Source organism: Linepithema humile, chromosome 2 (assembly GCF_040581485.1).
Source record: "Linepithema humile isolate Giens D197 chromosome 2, Lhum_UNIL_v1.0, whole genome shotgun sequence".
Taxonomy (NCBI): Eukaryota; Metazoa; Arthropoda; class Insecta; order Hymenoptera; family Formicidae; genus Linepithema; species Linepithema humile.
The window spans coordinates 13,833,813-13,856,351 of NC_090129.1; the positions used below are offsets into that span (position 1 = coordinate 13,833,813).

At 28.6% G+C, this 22,539-nt stretch overlaps 1 protein-coding gene, 1 long non-coding RNA gene and 1 pseudogene across 2 annotated transcripts; 1 reads left to right on the plus strand and 2 right to left on the minus strand.

Moving 5' to 3' along the window:
- Positions 1-8,514: 8,514 nt before the first annotated feature.
- LOC136998197 (uncharacterized) lies at positions 8,515-16,051 on the minus strand. The gene is made up of 6 exons (XM_067350647.1): positions 15,947-16,051; positions 11,466-11,830; positions 10,770-11,375; positions 9,977-10,185; positions 9,708-9,873; positions 8,515-9,627 (listed from the first exon to the last, which is right to left on the minus strand). Exons 2-6 carry the CDS (start codon positions 11,812-11,814, stop codon positions 9,602-9,604), a joined length of 1,356 nt encoding a protein of 451 aa, XP_067206748.1. The 5' UTR covers positions 11,815-11,830; positions 15,947-16,051; the 3' UTR covers positions 8,515-9,601.
- On the plus strand, positions 14,305-16,319 carry LOC136998200 (uncharacterized). Its single transcript, XR_010888833.1, has 2 exons — positions 14,305-15,247; positions 15,962-16,319. It is a non-coding gene; the product is annotated as an uncharacterized lncRNA (long non-coding RNA).
- A 547-nt stretch (positions 16,320-16,866) lies between these two features.
- LOC136998198 (zinc finger BED domain-containing protein 4-like) lies at positions 16,867-21,291 on the minus strand (annotated as a pseudogene).
- Positions 21,292-22,539: the final 1,248 nt, after the last annotated feature.

The window sequence follows — 22,539 nt, forward strand, 5'->3', positions numbered from 1 at the left end:
CAAGACTTTTTCCTAAAAATTTTTTAGCTGTTCTTAATTTCTCTTATAAATTAAGTATACAATTAAATGTTATACACAAATATCTTAGAATTGATATCTTATGAAATAAAAACAGATAAAACTGTAAAGCATTTTTAAAATCTTATAAAAGAACTATTACAGTAAATTGTTAACTATCAGCTTTACACACTGCTGCAAAAAGTATAAAAATGTTTGTTCTATATCTCATTATACATTAATTATTCAAATTTATTGTAGCTAACATATCTTAAATTTGTCAGTGGCCTAAAATTAAGAGAAACTCTCAGCCATTTTCAAAAAGAAACGATGACAGATGAGTTAACGTGCAAATTTACTTATTGGGGTCGAACGAAGGAGTCGTTAGCCTTTTATAATACACAAATTGCAAAAGTGTTTTTTTGTATGTATTTTTTATATTATAAAACACAATAGAAGCTACATATATTGGAATTGATATTTTAATTTTTCAAACATTTATATAATGTATAAATACTGTTATGTTTTTTAGATGCGGCAAAAATGTGTCCAAATTTTAAAGGGCCTGAAAGTAGGGCTGAATTCAAATTGGAAATTATGGAGGTTTTTTGAGCTGCCAAACAACGACAACATTTAAGAAGTAAAAGTATTGCGGTAATTGTAGAAGAGGAAGAAATGTCGGATTTTTCATGCAATAATAATTTATTCGAAGACATGCCTGAAATGGACAGTATTGAAGATTGTGATGACAATACTGAAAACTGTAATGCGTCCGCTGAAAGTGATTAATGTTATAGAAAGAGAGAAATCGCGGAAGGGAGACATGTTAAGATACATGGAACTTAATATTGAGATTTGTTAGTTGATTTTTAATTGATAAGTTTTGTTTATTATTAAAGTTTATTACTTAAATTTATTACTAAAGTTAAACTGCATATTTTCTAAATTTTGTGTTTTTTTTAAATTAGTTATTTCTTAGTTATTAATTTAATTATTAGATTACTTTACTACTTGATAAAAACATGTTTCATACTAGTCCGTCACATTTGTTCTTTGCTGTAAGTCTAATACAACTGTCTAACCGTTTTTAGTGACACGATGAAACAAAACTCATGTGATACATTTCTTAATAAAGAACTATATTACTAAATGATATAATTTTGTTTTAGTATTATGAGGATGGAAAAACAAATAATGTATTTTATATGTAAAGCGGTCAACTCAAATCATATCAAAAGATGTGTGTATATATATATGTATATATATATATATATATATATATATACAGGGTGTCTGGCAATAATCGCCCCACCGGTCATATACAGGTAGAGGAGGTCAAATCGAGTAGAAAAGTCCTTTACCATTTTTTAATTTTCATAATAAGTACTGAGTAATTAACGAAAAAAGATCGGCGAATCCGCGCGAGTAAAGCGCGCGCGGTGAGAAGAACGTCCCACTGCTACGCGATCACTAGGACACAAGGATCTAGCGTTACGCGCCGCTCGTATGTTGCCATTGTCATTTGTAGAGCGCTCCTCCCAACGCTTCATCGCGCGCCTAGTGATCGCATAGCAGTGGGATGTCCTTCTCGCTGCGCGCGCTTTACTCGCGCGGATTCGCCGATCTTTTTTCGTTAATTACTCAGTACTTATTATGAAAATTAAAAAATGGTAAAGGACTTTTCTACTCGATTTGACCTCCTCTACCTGTATATGACCGGTGGGGCGATTATTGCCAGACACCCTGTATATATATATATATATATATATATAATATTATATACACATCTTTTTGTATATAACGAATATTTTTTGGAAGTATTTGGTTATGTTTTGCGACTGGAATATTGCGACTATTTCTTTTGTATAAAACCGTTTTACATGTAATAAATTGTGGTTCTGTATGCGTATAATAGTAGCTTTTACTTTTAAATAAATTCATAATAAATTTTGAGAATAAATTTATTGTACTTTTTATTCAATCTATAATTTTAATTATAACCTAATCATAACCTAAAATATCCCGAAAATATTATCATAAAATGAGCTCATAAGTTGCAATAAATACACACATATCTTGTTATCATATTCTGAACTTCATATAACATACAACTTGCAATATCAGCTTGATCATCATGTGTGTATATATTATGTCCTTATTTTGTTGCATTTTATGGATGTCATAACATGATTGCGTTCTGAGTAGCATATGAGCCCGCATCTGTGTCTATTCTTGTCATCATGTTTGCGAGATACATGAGTGCAATATGAGCTCATTATGCATATTTTTGTCTATCTGGGGAGTTATGGAGATTACCCGGTAAAAAATTTCTCATATATAATCATGTAGCATTTAATAGAGTTATACAATATATTACATAATTGTATAAAAATATGTATAATTATACATGCGACTGCAGTATAGAATTACATGTAAGTACTTTTTATACATACTTATATATAATGTCCACAATATTTTATATATAATTATATATGAATCTCTGTTAGTCTAATATATGATTATGTATAAGTCTTGCATCATGTATAAACATATATAAGTAAGAAGCAAATTTCAGATATAGTCATACGCAATTGTATATGATTTTGTATAAACGAGAAATTCTGGCTAATTGTGTCACTTTTTCCTTAATTTCACTTAATGCCTTGATTTAGAAATATTTTACTTTTCTAAAAGTTTCTATACCTTTTTCTTATCGCGCGCGTGCATGCAAGAGAGGAATATAAACAAAATAAAATAAAAAAACATTATTTTACATTTATAAGAGATATATGTTATTTATTGTATTTCTAAATAATATGAGAAAAATAAATAACATGAGATATAAATACATTTTATGAGTGATACAAATAGTTCGAAAATTAGTGCTTGGGGTATTTAAAGAAGAGATTTTTAAGAAAGGACTTTATCAAGTCACTCTTACTGCCCATATAGCACAGAACATTGCAATTACATTGCAGCAATGTTACAATTTTGCAAGTTGCAATGTAATATTGTTGAGACATTATTGCAACCTGTAATTGTAATATTTCATGAGAATGTGACAGCAACATTCCAATAACATTGCAATAACAATATTCGGTAATCGCTAGTTCGTTTGTTTACCGCTATGCGACGCGCGTTGCAAAATCTATCTCGTATTTAAGTTTTAGTCATGATGATTATATGAAACTTGCAAAGAGTGGCTAGTAAGATTAAAGACATAGTAATTATTTTTACCAGTTTAATTTTTCTGATACGACCTCAACACAGGGAATTCAGATATTGAACTGATTGTTCAAAAATCGAACAGATAAATGTCCAAATAAATAAAAATATATGCAACATTATTCTAAGATTGCAATAACAATGCATTATTGCAAATTCATTACATTGCAATATTACTGTAATATTTCGTTACAATCTTCCTAAAAGCGGACATTTTAACGTTGCTGCAATCCCACAGCAATAATGCAACAACATTTTGCAGTGAATTTGCAATATTGCAACATTGCGATGAAAGATTGATGCAATGTGTATGCAATCTTTGTGTGCTTTATGGGTATATATATATATAGGTACAACATAGTGAAAATAATAATAAAATAATCTAAAAAAATAAAATAAAATACTTTATTATATTAATATTTACATTTAGTAACTTGAAGTTTAGGCTTGCAAATTTCAAAACGATGGAATAGCAGGAGAATCTCAAGCCAAAGAAGATTGTAATTCTTGATATCTTTTATTAAAACCAATGTTTTAATTAAGCAGCATACGTTTCAGCTGATTATTCAGCCATCTTCAGTGCTACCTTTACAAAACTAAATAATTATATATCTTAGAAATTTTTTTATATAATTGAGGTCAAGATAATAAAAATTTTTACCTAATGAGATAAATAACTAAATAAAATTATTTTTTTATCGCATACCTGTTTCTTAGAAGACCGTAAATTCAATTCTTCATTATTAATAAAAACTCTTATGAAGTGATCACGATTGCGAGAATTTCTTATTGAGGTGTTGATCGAAAGTCACCATGTTCTCAACTGTGAGTTAATGTTAATTCTAAAATGTAAAAGGCGTGTGGGCAAAAAGGATATAAGAGAGGGAGGAACACAAGGAGAAGGAGTAACCAAATCTACAGCCGACAAGGAGAAAAATATTATTTTTCTACCTCTATAAAGTAGGCAATAAGTTGAGAATCGGAACATACGAATCAAAGAGCAAATCAGTGTCACTTTGTTTATTTAATCCGTGTGACTGTCTTTTTATGTTTATCATTTCAGAAGTTGATCTTCTGAAGTATGATTTTTCATTATCAACTATGCTAACTCCTTCTCAATTTACATTTAGCTTAATATTTTTATATGTTAAAAATTAAATTTTGTAAAAAGATTGCCAGAAGCAATAATTTGACGTAATAAATATGTGCTTTAAATTTCATAAATGAAAATTTCACTTACATTAGTGCAGATTATAGTTATTATTATTTTTATACCGTACTTAATTGATACTAAGATACATTGTTAATTATTTTATTGAAAGATTTAGTCATTATTGTCTATTATTTTATTAAAAGATTTAGTTATTATTGAATTTTTAAGCACCTACTTTTTTTTCTCCAGCATTCGTCCATGTCTTAATGTCGCTTGCACGAGCCACTTTGAAGCATAGTTTGCAATATCAGAATCTGTACAATTCTCGTACGTTAAACGTACAGCCTCTGAAACATTTATTAAAATTAATATTTTTAATATGATTAATATAAATAGGTTTAGATAAAATCACCAATATATTTGTATGTAAAATTTGCAAACTTATTACGTTTAATACATTTCGACAAAAGCAAATCGTTCAAGCTCTTTTTCTTTGCCTTGCCAGCCCAACTGTATTCCAGGGCAACTTCATTTGAAATAATCTTTTTCAAAATGTTAATAATTAATTCGTGACTGTCACGTCCTCCAATTCTGTTAAAGGAAGTTACATGTAAAAACACAATTTTTTATTATAATATTGTAATAATATTTCTTTGCAAAAAAATTAATGTAACTTGTACATTAAAAAACTTTAATATTTTCAATGAAATGAATAAATATTTACCATTCGATTGAAAAAATCGTCATTTTCAAGATCACTTTCCATATTTTTAAGTTTCTCTTGAAATTTTAAAGGCAATGACACGAATTCTTCAAAAATTGACTTTTCTTTACTTTTCTGATCACTGCAGTTGTTTTCATTCCTTTCTTCTAGTTTCTCGAGTCTGTCATCAATGGATTTTAATTTTGCATAAATTTGATTTAACTTTCGCAATATTTCTGGTAGTATATCTGAAAAAAAGTAAACTAGAATACACTTTCGAACACAATACACAAAGAGATGAGTTTATTTTCTTCGCCAAAAGTTGATATAAATTTTTTAAGATTATTCACGTCTACGTCAAAACCATTAATCAAAATAAAAATATACATTTATTTTTAGCGACAAAAAATGCACAAAGTACACGTATTCAATCACTTCTTTAAATTCAATCACTTCTTTAAATATCTATCAAATATACGTAATTTTTATTAGACTTAACGTGCAAAATTATAAATATATTATACTAACTTTTGTTTGAGACCGAAGTAAAGGAAATGCTCTTCTGGCTATCGTGTTCTTTATTTACAACTTCTTCATTTTTTGACGATAAATTATTGTTATTCTTAATTAAGGATTGCGGCACAGGTGGCAATGTCGGAAAATGCGGGTTAGTTGATTGTTTCTCATATTTTTCACTAATATTTTTATTATTGTTCGTATTTTCGACATCGGATGATGAAGAATAATTATCATTTTGAATCGTTTTGAGACGTCTTTTTTACGCGAAATTTCTATATCTGATATTTCTAAATCAGAATAATTTTCGGCAATTTTGACTTTCTCCATTTCGGATTCATATGTGTCTAAAAATTAATACAAATATATAACAATGTTAAAATCATAATATTAAATAACATTACATTAAAATTGTAGAATAATAAACTCACTTGATGTTCCAAAAATTCACAGAACACGGAATGTAGGCCAGCTGCAGACAGGACTCATTTCTTCGATAATAGCTTTTCGAATTTTTTTATCATTGCAGATTGGCGGCCAATAACACATTGTATCATTGTCATATAGCCAAGATGTAGGAACTAATTGAAGTCCATCTTCAAACAAGACGATTGTAAATCGTGACATCTTCTATTTTCTATAAATGTTTATGAATACAATAAAAAAATAATAATAAGTAAATAATTCTTTACGGATATCATATATTACTCAATTTTAGTTAATTCTACTGCAACAATTTATTTGTATATACACAATTTGAAAAAACAATTTGTTTTTCTATTAACAAAACTTAAATCGATATTTTATGAACGCAAGCTATTTTTATTACGAATTATGTATCTATTACAAATTGTTGCGCTACTGTGTGCATATAATATATATTTTATATTTAATTCAATAACAATAAAATAATAACACAATCCCGACTTGAAAAACAATGCTAAATTTAAAAATATTCTTAAAATATCCGCAAATGTATTTGATATGTCATTGTTATAAAGAATTATAATCATCATTATGAACAATACTTATATTTTAATTTTAAATGTAAAAAAAATTATCAAATTTTATATTAAGTACAATTAAATTTTAAAATTAAGACAAATTTGTGCTTAATATTAATAAAAGTATACCCTATGTGTGTATAATTGGAAAAACGACGCTTAAACCCAATCAGCAAACAATGTTTTTTAAAATGTTTGTAAAAATTTTTGGAAAACATTTTTTAAAACATTCTAAAAAACGTTAAAATAATGTGTTAAGTCCTCTTTTATTCATTAAAAAATGTTTATTTTAACATTTGGAAAAATGTTTCTTAATATTTAAAAAATATTTATTTTAATATTTAAACAAATGTTTTTAAATGTTTATTTATAATTGTAAAAAATATTTATTTTATATTTTAAATTGCTTTAGATGAATAATTAATAAACATATTTTAAAGATATTCTTTTAATGTGCAAATGCTATACAACTTTGTTATACATACTTTGTTATACATTTGAATTTATAACTCTGATATAATATATAAAAATATAAATGTACATATATAATGCATATACAGGGTGTCTGGCAATAATCGCCCCACCGGTCATATACAGGTAGAGGAGGTCAAATCGAGTAGAAAAGTCCTTTACCATTTTTTAATTTTCATAATAAGTACTGAGTAATTAACGAAAAAAGATCGGCGAATCCGCGCGAGTAAAGCGCGCGCGGTGAGAAGGACGTCCCACTGCTACGCGATCACTAGGACACAAGGATCTAGCGTTACGCGCCGCTCGTATGTTGCCATTGTCATTTGTAGAGCGCTCCTCCCAACGCTTCATCGCGCGCCTAGTGATCGCATAGCAGTGGGATGTCCTTCTCGCTGCGCGCGCTTTACTTGCACGGATTCACCAATCTTTTTTCGTTAATTACTTAGTACTTATTACAAAAATCAAAAAATGGTAAAGGACTTTTCTACTCGATTTGACCTCCTCTACCTGTATATGATCGGTGGGGCGATTATTGCCAGACACCCTGTATATGTATAATATATTTCTTATGTTTTATGTATCAAAAATTTAATAATTGCTTAATATTTATTCTAAAACTAAAAATATATTTTATTAATTTTAAATCCTAAACTAATAATCTATATATTTTCTTTAATTAATATAACAATCACAATAACTATATTAATCCCCTTTACTGCCATCTCATTAATAATATATTCAAATGCTTTTTTTAATATAATATCATTTTTGTATATTTATATTATTACACGGAAAAAAAAAGATTAGTTACTATATAGCAAAATATTAGCTAATATAGGGACAGCTAAGATTTTAGCTGTCCCTATATTAATTAATCTTTTTTCCGTGTAATTATTATTACTTTTTTATTCGCTATCTTCATTACTCTCTTCGTTTACAAAACTCTCATTTTCAGAACTCTCGTCGTTGTTTGAATAAGTTTCATTGTCTTTCTTCATATATCTGTTAATGTTACAAATATATTAATATTAATAAACAATAATAAATATAATGGCATGCATATATGAATCAAAGATTTATAAGTACTCACACACACATACAAAAGTAATCAGATTGCAACATTTCAATATTGTGCAATCTGATCATTTCTAAGTACTTATAAATCTTTGATTGATATATATGTCATAATCAAATTCATTACAAAAATGTTATATAATGTAAAATATGTGATAATATTTACTTTTTTATACGAAAGCTGGCCTGAGCCAGCCATGGTCCCGCTTTCCTACCAAACATGGTTTCATTTATTATAGGAAATTCTTTAGCCACTGCTTCTGTAAAAAGAAATATAAATAACATTAAAACCATAGAACTTATATACATGGAAGGAGAATAGCATATATCTCCCGTGATCCAAAAGTGTACCCAACATCTGTGCGACAAGGATAGAACATGACTTTTGTTCGCTATGCGCATGTGCACTGTCTGTACCGCGTAGATTTGAAACGCTTATTTTACGTACATATATGTAATAATCAAATTCTGAAAAAAGTTTCATAAATATTAATCGTTTATAATAAATAGTAATATTATATATATAAATATTACATATAAAATATTACTATTTAAGTTTAAAAATAATTTGTAATTATTTATGAATATAAAATACAAATGAAAGAAATATTCTATAAAAGAAAAAAAAATATATGAATTTCTTATCACATTTATTTATCAACAGCACAATAATTATAAACTATATTTATTATAATTAGAAATTATAAAATATTACAATATGTGAAAATCTATAATAAACTATGTGGAACAATAAACAATAAAACAATAAACAATAAAATTACATGTGTTTAAAATGTATTAATTTAGTATACGTATGCCAAAGATATTCTTTTTTATCCTCATGGGTAGCGCGTTTTCCTTCATGATATAATCGGATTTGTACATATATATTAGAAATTTCTTTTATTAATTGATATTTATGATTATCAAATTGATTTTTGCGAGAAGCATTTTCCTTATGATTAGTCATATGCGTGAAAACTTGATCGTAAATAGTACGACATACAACATTAGTAATAAATTGTTTAATATTTTCTTTTGTAAAAATAAGATGACTGTATTCTCGAATGGCACGTTCCGCAGAACGTGATATTTCTATGACATCTTCGGAAGGAAGAATCAAATTACCTCTATTTTTAATAGCAGTCAACTTCGAAATTGCTTCGGCATTGCTAGATATTAAAAATGTTGCACATACATTACACATGTTTTTATTTCGTAGCAATTTCTTCAACTTTTTTAAATTACACGCACAATGCAAAAATCATTAATTTTTACAAATTTTGATGTTCGTACACGTGTTGTACATTACGTGATCTCACAAAGCTTACAAAGATTGATATAAACAGATATTAACACAACCTTACTATGGCTACGCATGCGTTCTTACAGAAAGAGTAATAGAATAAGACAGCACTATATATATTTGTCTCACTTCTTGGATACAATTGTTTGCTCTTATTCTCCTTCCATGTATATAAGTTCTATGATTAAAACACACAAATAAAACCTATAAATTACAAAAAATCTCAACAGATTTAATTGTGAAATAATATGATTTTACCGATCATTATTTTGCTAATTCGGCGTTTTGCTAATTTCAATTTAGTTCCTCGTTGACCTTTCCAATTAAACAGGCTTGCCAACGTATCATGTAGAATCATTCGAAGCACGAAGTTTACTTGTTTTTGAATCGATTCTCCCTTAATTTGTAAATGTAAAGCTTCGACCTACAAATGGTATAAAATTTTAATTGTGTATAAAATTGAAATTGTATAAAATTGAAATTGTATAAAATTGAAATAAAGTTTGAGAAAAAATCAAATATCTTACCATTTTCAAATGAAAAGTTTCGTCTTTTTTAAGTCTCCGCTCGATTTTCTTTAGATCATCTAAATTTGTTAATGGAAATTCGTCCAAATCTTGTACTGTAATAGGAGCGGGATTGTTAGTTTCAGGTTTGTTTATCGTCTGTGTTTCCAGAAAACTTTCAACATTTTTGTCCGTCTTACGTAAGATTAATTTACATGATGATATTTCAGCTGAAAATAATACAAAATAATAATTATAAGAAAAGAAGTGATATTAAATTAATATTGGATTCAAAAGTTATTGATTTTGTGACACTTCAATAATTGGTATGAAATATTGGATTGTAAGCTAATTTAATATTTGATATGAAATATTGACATATTAAAATATTTGATTTATTTTTAATAATTATTTTATATATATATATATATATATATATATATATATATACTATTATATTTATTTTATTATAGTATTAATAATTTTAGAAGAAAATTATTTTTAAAATCGTATTAATAATTTTAAAATAGGATAGGATTGATATATATAAAACAATATTTTATTAACATTTACTAAATTTGAATAATCAATAACAAGCTGCCAAAAATTAAAGTTGATTTATGTAATGATTTTATTGTCTACAATTTGCACTCAATCCGTTTGCTAATTGAATTATAAAATAAACAAATTTTAGTTGTGATCTGCACTAAGAGTTGCATATTTTAATTAAAAATATATCTTGACTTACTATAGAATATATACTATGCAATAATAAAACCTTACATTGATATATAGACAAAGATAGTCAACATACCATTGAAATGACAAATTGCATCTGCAAGAGATTCTAATGTAACTGTTCCTTCTAAGGTGTAAGCACATTTATGATTTATTTTAGAACGTATCTTACATCCGCTTATTTGATCTACAAATTTGCATATTTCTTCTGAAGCAATTGTTGCAGATATTGATTTATGCATTTCTGTCACAAAGGATCTTTCTTTTAAGAGTTTTAATCCCTTACGTTCCATGTAACTTTTGTTCTCCGGTACTGTATGAGGAATGTTTATCTCATCTGAGACAACACTCGGCAGTTGTTCATTATTATCCAAAGATGATAAGGCTTTGTCTCTGCATAACTGTTTCACTTTTTTATTCATTTTGTCAGACAATGGTTGACTTTCTCGCGTCGGTTTCTTTAATTTTGGAAGTGGTGGTAACATCAGTTGCATATTTCGTTTCTTTTCAAAATTATTTTCTTTGTTTCTTTCCTCGTTGTTTTCTTCCAAATCATCAAAATATTTAATATTCGCTCTTTTTAATCGTTTTCCTTTTCCTTTTTCCTCCATATCTGAATATAACGTAGCATTAGGTTTTTTTGCAATTTTTACGAGCATTTTCATTCCTCGATCATAATTTTCTGTAAAAATTATAAACAAAAGTTATGACAAAAATGCGTAAAATGGTAGACAAATCATGAACGAAACAATTATCTCGTCATAAAATTTACCAATGTTTTCTTCTATCTTTTTGATAGAAAAACAATTCCACTTCAAATTAGGTTTTGCGCACTGTTTTACCCATTTATGTATTGTTGCTTGATGTTCATTCATAGGATACCAACTCAATGTCCCACTCGATGTAATCCATGAAGACGGAATAAGATCGTTGAAACCCTCAATATCTTCTTCTTCGTCACTTTCAAAATAAACAACAGACCACTGTGCTATATTATCCTCGGTATGCGTTTTTGCAATAAATACTGATTTTTCATTACTACCATTATCGTATACATCATGTAATGAACTCTCGTCCTCTTTCAGCAGAATTGTATCTGCCGAATTTATTAAATAACTCATTGCAATCGTAACTGCTCTGAAAATACAAAAGAAATATATATATATATATATATATGTATGTATAGAATAAATGTAAAATATATATATATATTTTTTTATGCATAATATGTATAGAATACATGAATGTATAGAATATATACATGTTCAGAACATTATGTGTCTAATAAGCTTATGTAAAATATTTTACATGTATATAGAATATATGTAAAATATTTTATTACATAAGCTTTTTGGATACATAATGTTCTGAATAATATTTTGTAATACTATATATAATATAATATATATATATATATATATATATATATATATATATATATATATATACATATATATATACATATATTATAGACAAATTAATACACACACATACATATATGTGTATAAATATTAATATTTTATATATATAAATGTACATATATATATGAATAATTTTTACCTGATATGTTTCTTGTTACATATGTTAACGATTATATATGCATGTATATTTATACACAAAATACCAGAAAAAAGAGAAAAGAATAGAGTGAAATAGAAAAGTAAGATATAGCATTTGAAAATGTATTATATATTGCTCAATTAAGCAATTAAAGCGTGTCACAGTGTAAAATGGAAGATACGATATAGCTATTTTTGTACGGCAATTGTACATATTTTATACTAATTTCTGACAATGGCCACTTTTTGAGATTAGACAGTTTATTAACTTTAAATACTCCTACGCGGGAACTCTCGGAAGGTATATGGCCGGAGCACAGACTTTTGCATAAAGCATAACGCATAAGCATAAGGAAATTGATTGGTCCATTTCCTTATGCATTTGCTTATGCTTATATATAGACCAATCAATTTCCTTATGCTTATGCGTTATGCTTTATGTAAAAGTCTGTGCTCCGGCCTATAGTATAGAAATTACGTTTGTTAATAAATTCTCTACCGATAACAATTGGAATCTGCAAACGCTCACAAAAAGCTATGTTTTCAATTTGAATAATAGTTCCGGTAGCAGTACCACAGCAGTTATTTGGACTTTTATTAAATATTTAAAATTTTTCAAGAGCAACACCACGGTACTGACGTGTACAATCTGGTAATATCGGACCAACATTATGGGGATATAAAAACTTTGGAAATTTATTATCTAGATCTGTGAAATAATTAAACTCAAACGACATTATTTCCTCAATTCGTCGTCCGATTTGTTCAAGTGGCTTATTACGTCCTCTAACTTTTTTCTTAATATTTTGCATATAATTTTCGAAGGGAAATGCAGATACCGTATGTAAGGTAAAATCATCTAATTTGTCGACAAAATAATCTGCATCATCAGTTATGTGAATATTGTTATGAAAATTGTGGGCAATAAAGTTTTGATTATATAATATTATAGTCGACTGAACAAAGTGTTTTAAAAGTGCTTTGGCAAATTGACGAAGTTCTTGTTCTTTGCAAAGATTTGAGTTTAATAAAATTCTCATTGCAAAATTAAATTCTAAGAAATGAATATATTTCTTTTCACTCAGAACACTTTTTAGAATAATTGGTCCTATATACAGAATAAATAATCGAAATTCTGTTGCTTTCCACCGCAAAACAATGTCTAGTTCTCTAGGTTTCCTTGCAAATTCTACAGGAATGCAGTGTTGAAATCGAACAAGAAGAGTTGACATCAATTCGATTTGAGCAGCCGAAAGTCTATGAGGAATTGCTCCCTTGTACCACATATTTACTATCATCGAACGTATTACTCCAAGGCATTGCAAGTGTAAATAATCAAGAACAAAATGATGCACAAAATCTAAACCCACAATATTAGTAAGAGGAGTATTTTTACGACGAAACTTTGGATCTTTCCATTGTAAAAAATCTTCACAAGTGCGAGCAGGACTTTCTAAATCAAGAAAGATTCGCCGGTTGTCCGACGTAACACCGCGAACAGTGCATCTAGTGCAGGAATAAAAACCTGTATGCGATACTGTTCCCATGATTAAACTTTTTGCTGGAGCATTGCAAACAAAATAAATACCATTTAACTGTACAGTGCGACTCCCAAAAGAAAGGCCATTCTCATGAAGTGTATTAATTTCTGTAATAAAATCTTGTAAATAATCTTCTAAATTTAAAGGTTTATCTTTTTACCGTAATATATTCCTATAGAAAACACTTTGTTACGTAACTGTGGAATGGATACTACAGTGCATAATATAGGATATACTTGATCAGGTGAACTTTTGAACAGAGGTAATCCATCGATATTTATTAATAATTTAAAAGAATCTACAGTTTTTAAATACTTAGGAGCAATTTTTAATAATTGTTTTTGTAATCCAATGTGGATATAATAGCCAGGCTCAACAACTTTTTTAATTAACTTTACTTTTGTTTTTAACAATGTTCGTGCACTGACAGGTAATTGAGCTTCATCATTAGCAAAACATTCGTGATTTTCTTTCAAATCTTTAAGTAAGTCTGAAATAGCTTCGTGTGTTATATTATGTTTCAAAGCCCAACTGCGAAGAAATTTAAGCACTTTCCAGTTCCCAGAAACCGAATTTTTGCTAGATTGAGAACTGCTTGAGTTAGATGGTGAATGCGGCGAGAAATCATTAGGATCGATATTCTCATGTAAAATATTATCTCCAGAATCATTAGCCTCGTATTCAAAACTAGAGTATTCAGAATATTCAAAGTTATCAGAAAATTCATAATAATGACCAAGTTCGGAATGACGAGAAAGTTCAGAATGATGAGAAAGTTCAGAATGATGAGAAGGTTCTGATTCATTTTGAAGATGATGAAGAAAATCTGGTATTTCGCAGTTATTGTTTCTAACGTAAGTATATGATTGTTGAATATCCGATTGATCGAATTTATTTGAAGAATCGGTTGAACTAAGTTTTTCTTCATGTTCAGCGTTTAATCTCCGTATTTTGGCTTTCTTGGAAAGTTCATGAAACGGTAAATCTTTTGGCATATTCTTCAATGACAAATATACACTAAGAAAAATAGTTTTATTATATTAACAAAATTCTTCTGGTTGACCGTATTTTAGTCGAACGAAACAGAATTTCTGGTTATCGTCACAAAATTTTACACCTTATATCAACACCGTTTGGTTAACTTTACTATAAGGATTTGAATAAGTGTTTTCTTGTTGGATCTACAAAACTTCTTGTTATATTTACATAAATCGCAGCGCTCTGCAACAGTTTCGTCATCACTCACTAAACGCTTGATCAACTGTTCGCCGCATTCATTTGTTACACTGCTACTGCGCCCTCGCTACTCGCGGCGTGTATCGCGCGCATTAGATCTTTCGCGAAGCAATGGCGTTAAGTAGTCGGAACAGTCTCAACTGAGCTCGCTAAAGTTTTACGTCGCGTCGTGGAATCCATTACGGAATATTAGTTAGGCCGATGGCAAAGAACGAGAAGTAAGCACTTATGTCTGTCGTAGACGTCTGTCGTGGACGTATGGTAAGGCAGAGAAAAACGTAAGTCGTGAAAGGTTATTAGATACGTGTGGAAACGACTACGACATACATAAGTTTTTACGTCTCGGTCTCTGCCATCAGCCTTACATCCGAAAAGTTTTATGATCACGTGGTGTTTTTTTTTTTTTAATGAAATATATGTATACCAGTGATGTAATGTTTCCTACCGGGCTCGGGAGCTGGGAGTCCGGTAGGAAACATCACATCACTGAGTATACTTTAAACCAAATATATTGTTAGTATTTTACAAAAACCACACCTATCCGAACTTGTTTTTTAACTACAAAGTTGTGTTAACCTAACAAAACGATATAGTAAAGTTAACAAGAAATTCTGGTAGAGTTTTGTAAATCTAACAACACAATGTGGTAAGGTTTACAAGAAATTCTGGTAGAGTTTTGTAAATCTAACAACACGATGTAGTAAGGTTTACAAGAAATTCTGATAGATTTAAACAGGATGAAATTTAACAGAATCTTCTGGTAATTCCAACAACAAATTTGTTTCGTCCATTTTTGAACAAACGTACTAGTAGAATCAACCAGAATTTCTTATAATACAACAAAACTTTTTTTCCAGTGTAGGAATATATTTAAATATATATTTACATGAGATGCAAGTAATTAAAAGTATACATACCTTTCTTATTTTCAGGTACTTTTCAAAGATTTTTTACTCGACAATCACAGCAACTACACAGCGGATCGTGAATCACGTAACCTCATACAATGTTTAACAATGGCAAAACATGTGCCTGCAGCATGCTGCAGTCGGCACGATCTCGAGAAGAAAACCACGTGACCACGCTCATCCAATTAGCACAGGTTATGTCATTATTATTATTCTGAGAATATACGAAAAATAATATACTGTAAGAGATGTTATAGAAATATTTTCAGTATATTATGTACAGTACGTATATTCACAGTATGACTACAGAATATTCGAATGATATCATGTGCTGTGTGGGAAATAACATGATTGAAATAAATATCAAAATAATTGTTAGTTATTTTATTAGGTTTTTTATTTATTTTAATAGTTAGTTATTTTATTTATTTTATATAATTTAATGCATATAAAGATTAAATAAACATTAGATTGTTTCTTCAATATTCATTCATCAATTATGCAAATAAATAATTCATGTAAAAGTAAAAATATATAAATATTAAATAAATGTTAAATAAACCTTATATAAACATTTATTCTAAATTATTATTTTAAACGAATATTATTTCATTATGTGAAAATATAAGTAAATATTTAATAAATGTTAACTAAACATTACTTAAACATTTTTTTAAAACTGTTATCTTAAACGAATATTTTATGTTTAATAAATGTTACATAAACATTACATAAACATTTATTCTAAATTATTATTTTTAACGAATATTTCATGTTAAATAAATTATTAATAAAGATTAAATAAATATTATTTTTACAATTATTTATACAATGTACAATTAATAAAAAATAAATATTAAAAATTTATTTAAAAAACATTGTCTGCTGATTGGGAATTAGTATTGTATGGCATTTTCCACAATTTAGCTTTAATTTTGTCGCATGACCATACACGTATGCGATCCTCTGTAATTACAACTTAAATGTTGAATACATTTGATTCGCAAGAAAGTAAATATAGATTTTTAACATACTTTAGTTTCTTACCAATAATTAATTTTTCATTATCTTCGGATTTTACAATGTTTAAAATTGAAACTACAGTACCGTTTTCAAGAAGTACCGAATTAATTTGCTCTTTCTTGCAGTGGATCGAATATGAATTAGTTTCAAGAACTTTAAATTCAGATCCAAAATTATGTCTATCAATGAGAGGTCCAGTTTTGTGTGGTTTCTTTAAACGTATTTTATTACAAAATCGATCCCGATTTGAAATTTTTGAATTAAGTATTTCCATTTCAGCGTATCGTTTTACCAATTGCTGAAGTGGTTTATCTGGTTTGCGGATTAATGTTTTAATATAAGTCATGTGAGTTTTGAAAGAAAATGCACTAAACTCATCTAGGGGTCCGTACTTTCGAATATTTGCGCAAATGTGTAATAAATTGTGGATGTTATGAGAAACATATTCTAGGCCATATATTTTTGTAAAAGTACTGACAAAATATTGTAATAAATTTTCGGCGTAGTCTATATGAGCTGTATTTTTTGATAGAACTGGGCTCGCAAGTATTGTTATCGCAACATGTAAACTTAAAAAATTTTCATATATTAGGGGTACAAATAAGTTTTAAACCGTTTTTTTGAAAATTCAAGATTTTTTTGCAGAAATTCAATAATACATTTAAGTATCAAAATGTTCTCCGTTATTATCTATGACTTTGCGCCATCTTTTGGGCAGTTTACGAATTCCGGCAGTGAAAAAAGTTTCGTCTTTTGATTTAATAAAGTTGTTGACCCATTTTCGCACTTCTTCAATATTCCGGAAGCGTACCTCAATGCGTTTTGCATTGACCGGAACAAGTGATAATTTTGGCGCTATATCTGGCGAATAGGCCGGGTGCGGTAGAACATCCCAACCAAGTGTCAATAATGTTTCTTTGACCGTTTTAACGACATGAGGCCTAGCGTTGTCATGAAGCAATTTCACCGGACGCAATCCTTTGCCAGTATATGGATGTTTTCGACGGATTTCTTCGTTCAATCTCAATAGTCAGGGCTGGGCAAAATACATTATAAAAGTATTTGAAATATAAAATACAAAATACTGTCAATCTTAGTATTTGAATTACAAAATATAAAATACTTTTAATTTTTTTATTTGAAATACAAAATACAAAATACTTTTAAATCTTTTTTTTGAAATACAAAATACTTCTTTGAAATACAAAATACTTTTTAATTACAATAATATATAAACTTTGCTATATAATAATTAAACAAAAAGCAACAATATTTGTCATTTATCACAAACATTTTAAGCGATTTTGCATTATGTCTTGATTGATCACAGAAAAAACTGAGAGAAACTAAAAAATATTGAAAAAGACGAACTGAAAATTAATCAATCAAATTACACACACAAATCACACATTTTTATTTAAATAAGTGTGATTTCCTTTTAAAAAAATTAATTTTTGAAAACATTTATCTGAAAGTGATCGTCTTGAAGGCGATTGAATAAATCCTGCAAAAGAAAATAGCCTCTCCACAGCTGCAGAAGAGAACATAAGCTCGTGTTAAATCTTATAAATAATTTTTTCACAGATGGGTAATTGTTTAAAGAAGATAAAGACTTTGATTTATCATTTAAAAATGATACAAACTCTAATTGCTGTTGAGATTGTTGTTTTTCTGTTTTTGGACAAGAAAAAATAAAAAAATCTTCATCTGTATCACTAGTACTAGTAGCCTGTTCAGACATACTAGTTTCCATTGTTTCCATAGAATTAACGCATAAATTTTGAATGCGTCTTCTTTCAGATTCTAAATTTTCTGACAACCATTTTAATTTGAATGATGGATGAAAACATGAAGCAATAATTGCTTCATTCACTTCTGGGGACAATTCAAAAAATTTTGCAAATCGCTTATGCAAAGAAGTTAGTAAATTAGATAGAACAAAACCAGTGTGTTGCAGATTTTGTTCCTGAAGTTTTGCAGTCGTTGTTTTAACGAAAATAATATAGGCAACAACTGACCATAAAAACAATCTGTTTCTTTCTGAAGATAATCCAGCGCTGTTGCTATAGGTTTCATTAAAAGACAAAATTCTTCTAAATACTCCAATTCGATCTCCTTGAAAGCACATAAATTCAATTTTGAATTTAAATCGTTTAACTTTGTTTTATATTTTAGAAGCTGAATTGTTGCGTCATATAAAGAATTCCATCTGGTAGGACAAGGGTAGGTTAAACTGCAACCTAAAGCATCATGAATTATTTCTGAAGTTTTTGATCGTCGTGATGCATTCCATAATGCAGTGCATTTGCCAAACAATGGATGGTGAATTCTAGATGCTGTAGAATTTTTAAGTGCATTGTGAAAATCAGTTGTTGCCAACAAATTCAAAGTATGACTTGCACATCTTAAATGATGTGGTAACAAAATATTATTGTTATTACTTATCAAGTTCATTGACAAATATGGTGTTGATGTTTGATATTTTGCACTATTACTTTCATCAGAAATGATTACGAATTCAATTGTTTCCTCTTCTTCTTCATCACTATTGTCTACAGCGTCTATACTTAAATTATCTGAAATTGGCAAATTCAGAAAAAAACGAAAAATTAAAATTTTTCGAAATACTTAAATTATTACCTAATAGTAAATAACTTTAGAATAAGTTTGAAATCAAATTGAAAGAAATTTTGTTATAATTGATAAATTTACCAAGTTTAAATTTATATTTACTATTTTTACAGAAGTCCAAATTTATATTTACTATGTTTACAGAATATTGGATATAAAAAATAAAAATTGCAATGCAGATACCGTGTGTAATTCCAAATTCTGCAAAAGCTTTAACAAAATTAGAACCATTATCGGTTATTGTAGACACTATTTGCTCATGCTTTAAACCATATTCTGAAAAAATATCTAACAACATTTCAGCTATTCGATCATATGAGTGCGTTCCTTTAAATCTGCGACAATCTAATTGTAAGACACAACTGCAGCGTTTCAGATCTTGAGTTATCTAAAAATTAAATTAATTTTTATGTTGTTAATTTAAAAAAATTTTTTTAGTTAAATTAATTAATTTTTATATTATTAATTTTTTTACCCAATGCGCAGTAACGCCTATAAAACTTTTATGCTTAGTTGACCATATGTCGGCAGTTGTAGAAATATAATTAACATTTTGTAAAGTCTGTTTTAAATGTTCCACAGTACGATTATAATCATCATCAATTCTTCTGCCAAGAGTACGTCGTGATGGTATTTCTAAGTCAGAGTTAATATCTGAAAAAACATTAAATAAGTATGTAATAAATATGAAATATAATGTAATTATGTAATGTAATATGTTATCTGTTTCTGTGTCTCCACTTTAGCTCTAAAGGATTAAGAAAAAACTAAGCTGCAAATATTTTTATAAAATTTGGATCATCAACAGTTGATAGTGGTTTCATACTACCAACAATGTATCGAAGAATATTTTCTTCAATTTTTTTCTGCTGTGATATGTTTTGTCTTCTTGGATCAAATAATTTCATTTGTTTTAATTTTGAAGTATCTGTATCGTCTGTATCTGTTTTATGTTTTCTTGTTTCTCTTGGACCCTTTATTTTAGTTTCAATTTTGTATTGATCATATTCCTTTAAAATGGATTTGTGTACACGCTGAAAAAAAATTTTTATATCTTTATAAAAAAAATCAAAGATTTTTATATATATCTTTATAATATCTAACTACATTACTACATAGAAAATAGTTATTGGTGTTATAAGTTTGTAAAGTGCAACTTTTACGAGTATAGTTATAGAGATTAATCAATCCACTGAATATTTTGACATTTTTAATAAAATCAAAATTAACATGACAAATTTTTAAGTTAAACCATGATAATATACACGTAAAACAAAACGTTAACAACTATCGTCCCTAAAATTACTTTTCTGGCAGGCCAAAAAAAGTGACTTTTTTGACGATTATGCATAACAATAAGTGTAATTTTTTGCCGATCAGAAGAAATTACTTTATAAAAATATGGATACATTTATGAATTATGGTTATAGGCTTATAGGTTATTACGTTTATAGTAAATATATAATTATATTATTTTAAATTAGGTACTTACTTTTAAATGCATTTTGAAATTTGTTGTAGCTCTTAAAGAACCGCTTAAGACAATTTGTTTATTTTGTTTCTTGCAGGTTAAACACATTGCTTTCACCTTGCTACGATCTTGATCTACTTTAATAATTTTGAAATATTTGCCATTTAGAATAGCAGGCAAATTTGTATCACAAACAGTATTCTCTTCTTCGACTTCATCATTTGTTTTACTTTTGGATGTACTTGTAATATCCATTTTAACAGTTGAGAAGAGATAACCAAACCGAGAACCAAGACAAGAAATGACAGTTAATGACGCAAGATCGAACCTAATAATGCAAGCCATGCTTGCAACGTAGTCAGATGTTAGACCCTTCTTCACTCACTTTTCGAACTTTTAGAGAGAAAGAGAAAGAAGTTGTCTTACTCTCTTGCACTCTTTGACTGCGTTCAAGAAACGCGCTATAAGTTACTACTATTGTTGTCAAAGACTTTTTTGGTATTTCAAATACAAAATAGATTAAAATTGTATTTGAAATATAAAATACACTAAATAACCTTTTTGAAATACAAAATACAAAATACTTTTATGTGTTTCGCTGAAATACAAAATACAAAATACAATTGTATTTCAAATACTGTATTTCAAATACAAGTATTTCAAATATGCCCAGCCCTGTCAATAGTTGTCAACTATAGCGATCACCATCAACCGTTTCACGTGGTTGCAGAAGCTCATAATATAGCACACCCTGCATATCCCACCATATACAGAGCATTATCTTTTGGTCGTGGATATTCCGCTTTGGCGTTGATGTGGATGGTTGGCCGGGGTCTACCCATGACTTTTTTCGCTTGGGATTATCGTAATATATCCACTTTTCATCACCCGTTACGATTTTCCACAGGAAAGACTTTCTGTGCTGTTTGTTGTACAGATTCAGACACATTTCGACACGGTTATCTTTGTTCTTCTGGCTCAATTCGTGTGTTACCCACTTTCCCTCTTTCTGAATCTTTCCCATCTTCTGTAAACGGTTGGAAACAGTTTGTTGCTTTACTCCCAGTTGTAATGCAAGCTCTTTTTGCGTTTGGGACGAATTGTCATCGAGTAATGCTTGCAATTCATCGTCCTCAGTCTTGAGAGGGGCTCCGCTACGTTCACGATCGCTAACGTCGAAATCACCTTCTTTAAACCGTCTGAACCAAAATTTACACGTACTTTTGGATACAACATTGTCTCCAAGAGTCAAACAAATTGATGCACACGCTTTTGCGGCGCTCTTTCCTTGATGGAATTCATAGCGAATGCAGTGCCGAATAAATTGTTTCTCGTTTGCCATTTTTAAGCTGCTGCAATTTTAGGTTACACAAACAATATCGTGAAGTTGGTTGTTATTTTTTATGTTACCATATAAACACTACAAAATCGGAAAAGAGCGGGAGAATATTTAAATTTTAAATTACTTTTTTATGTT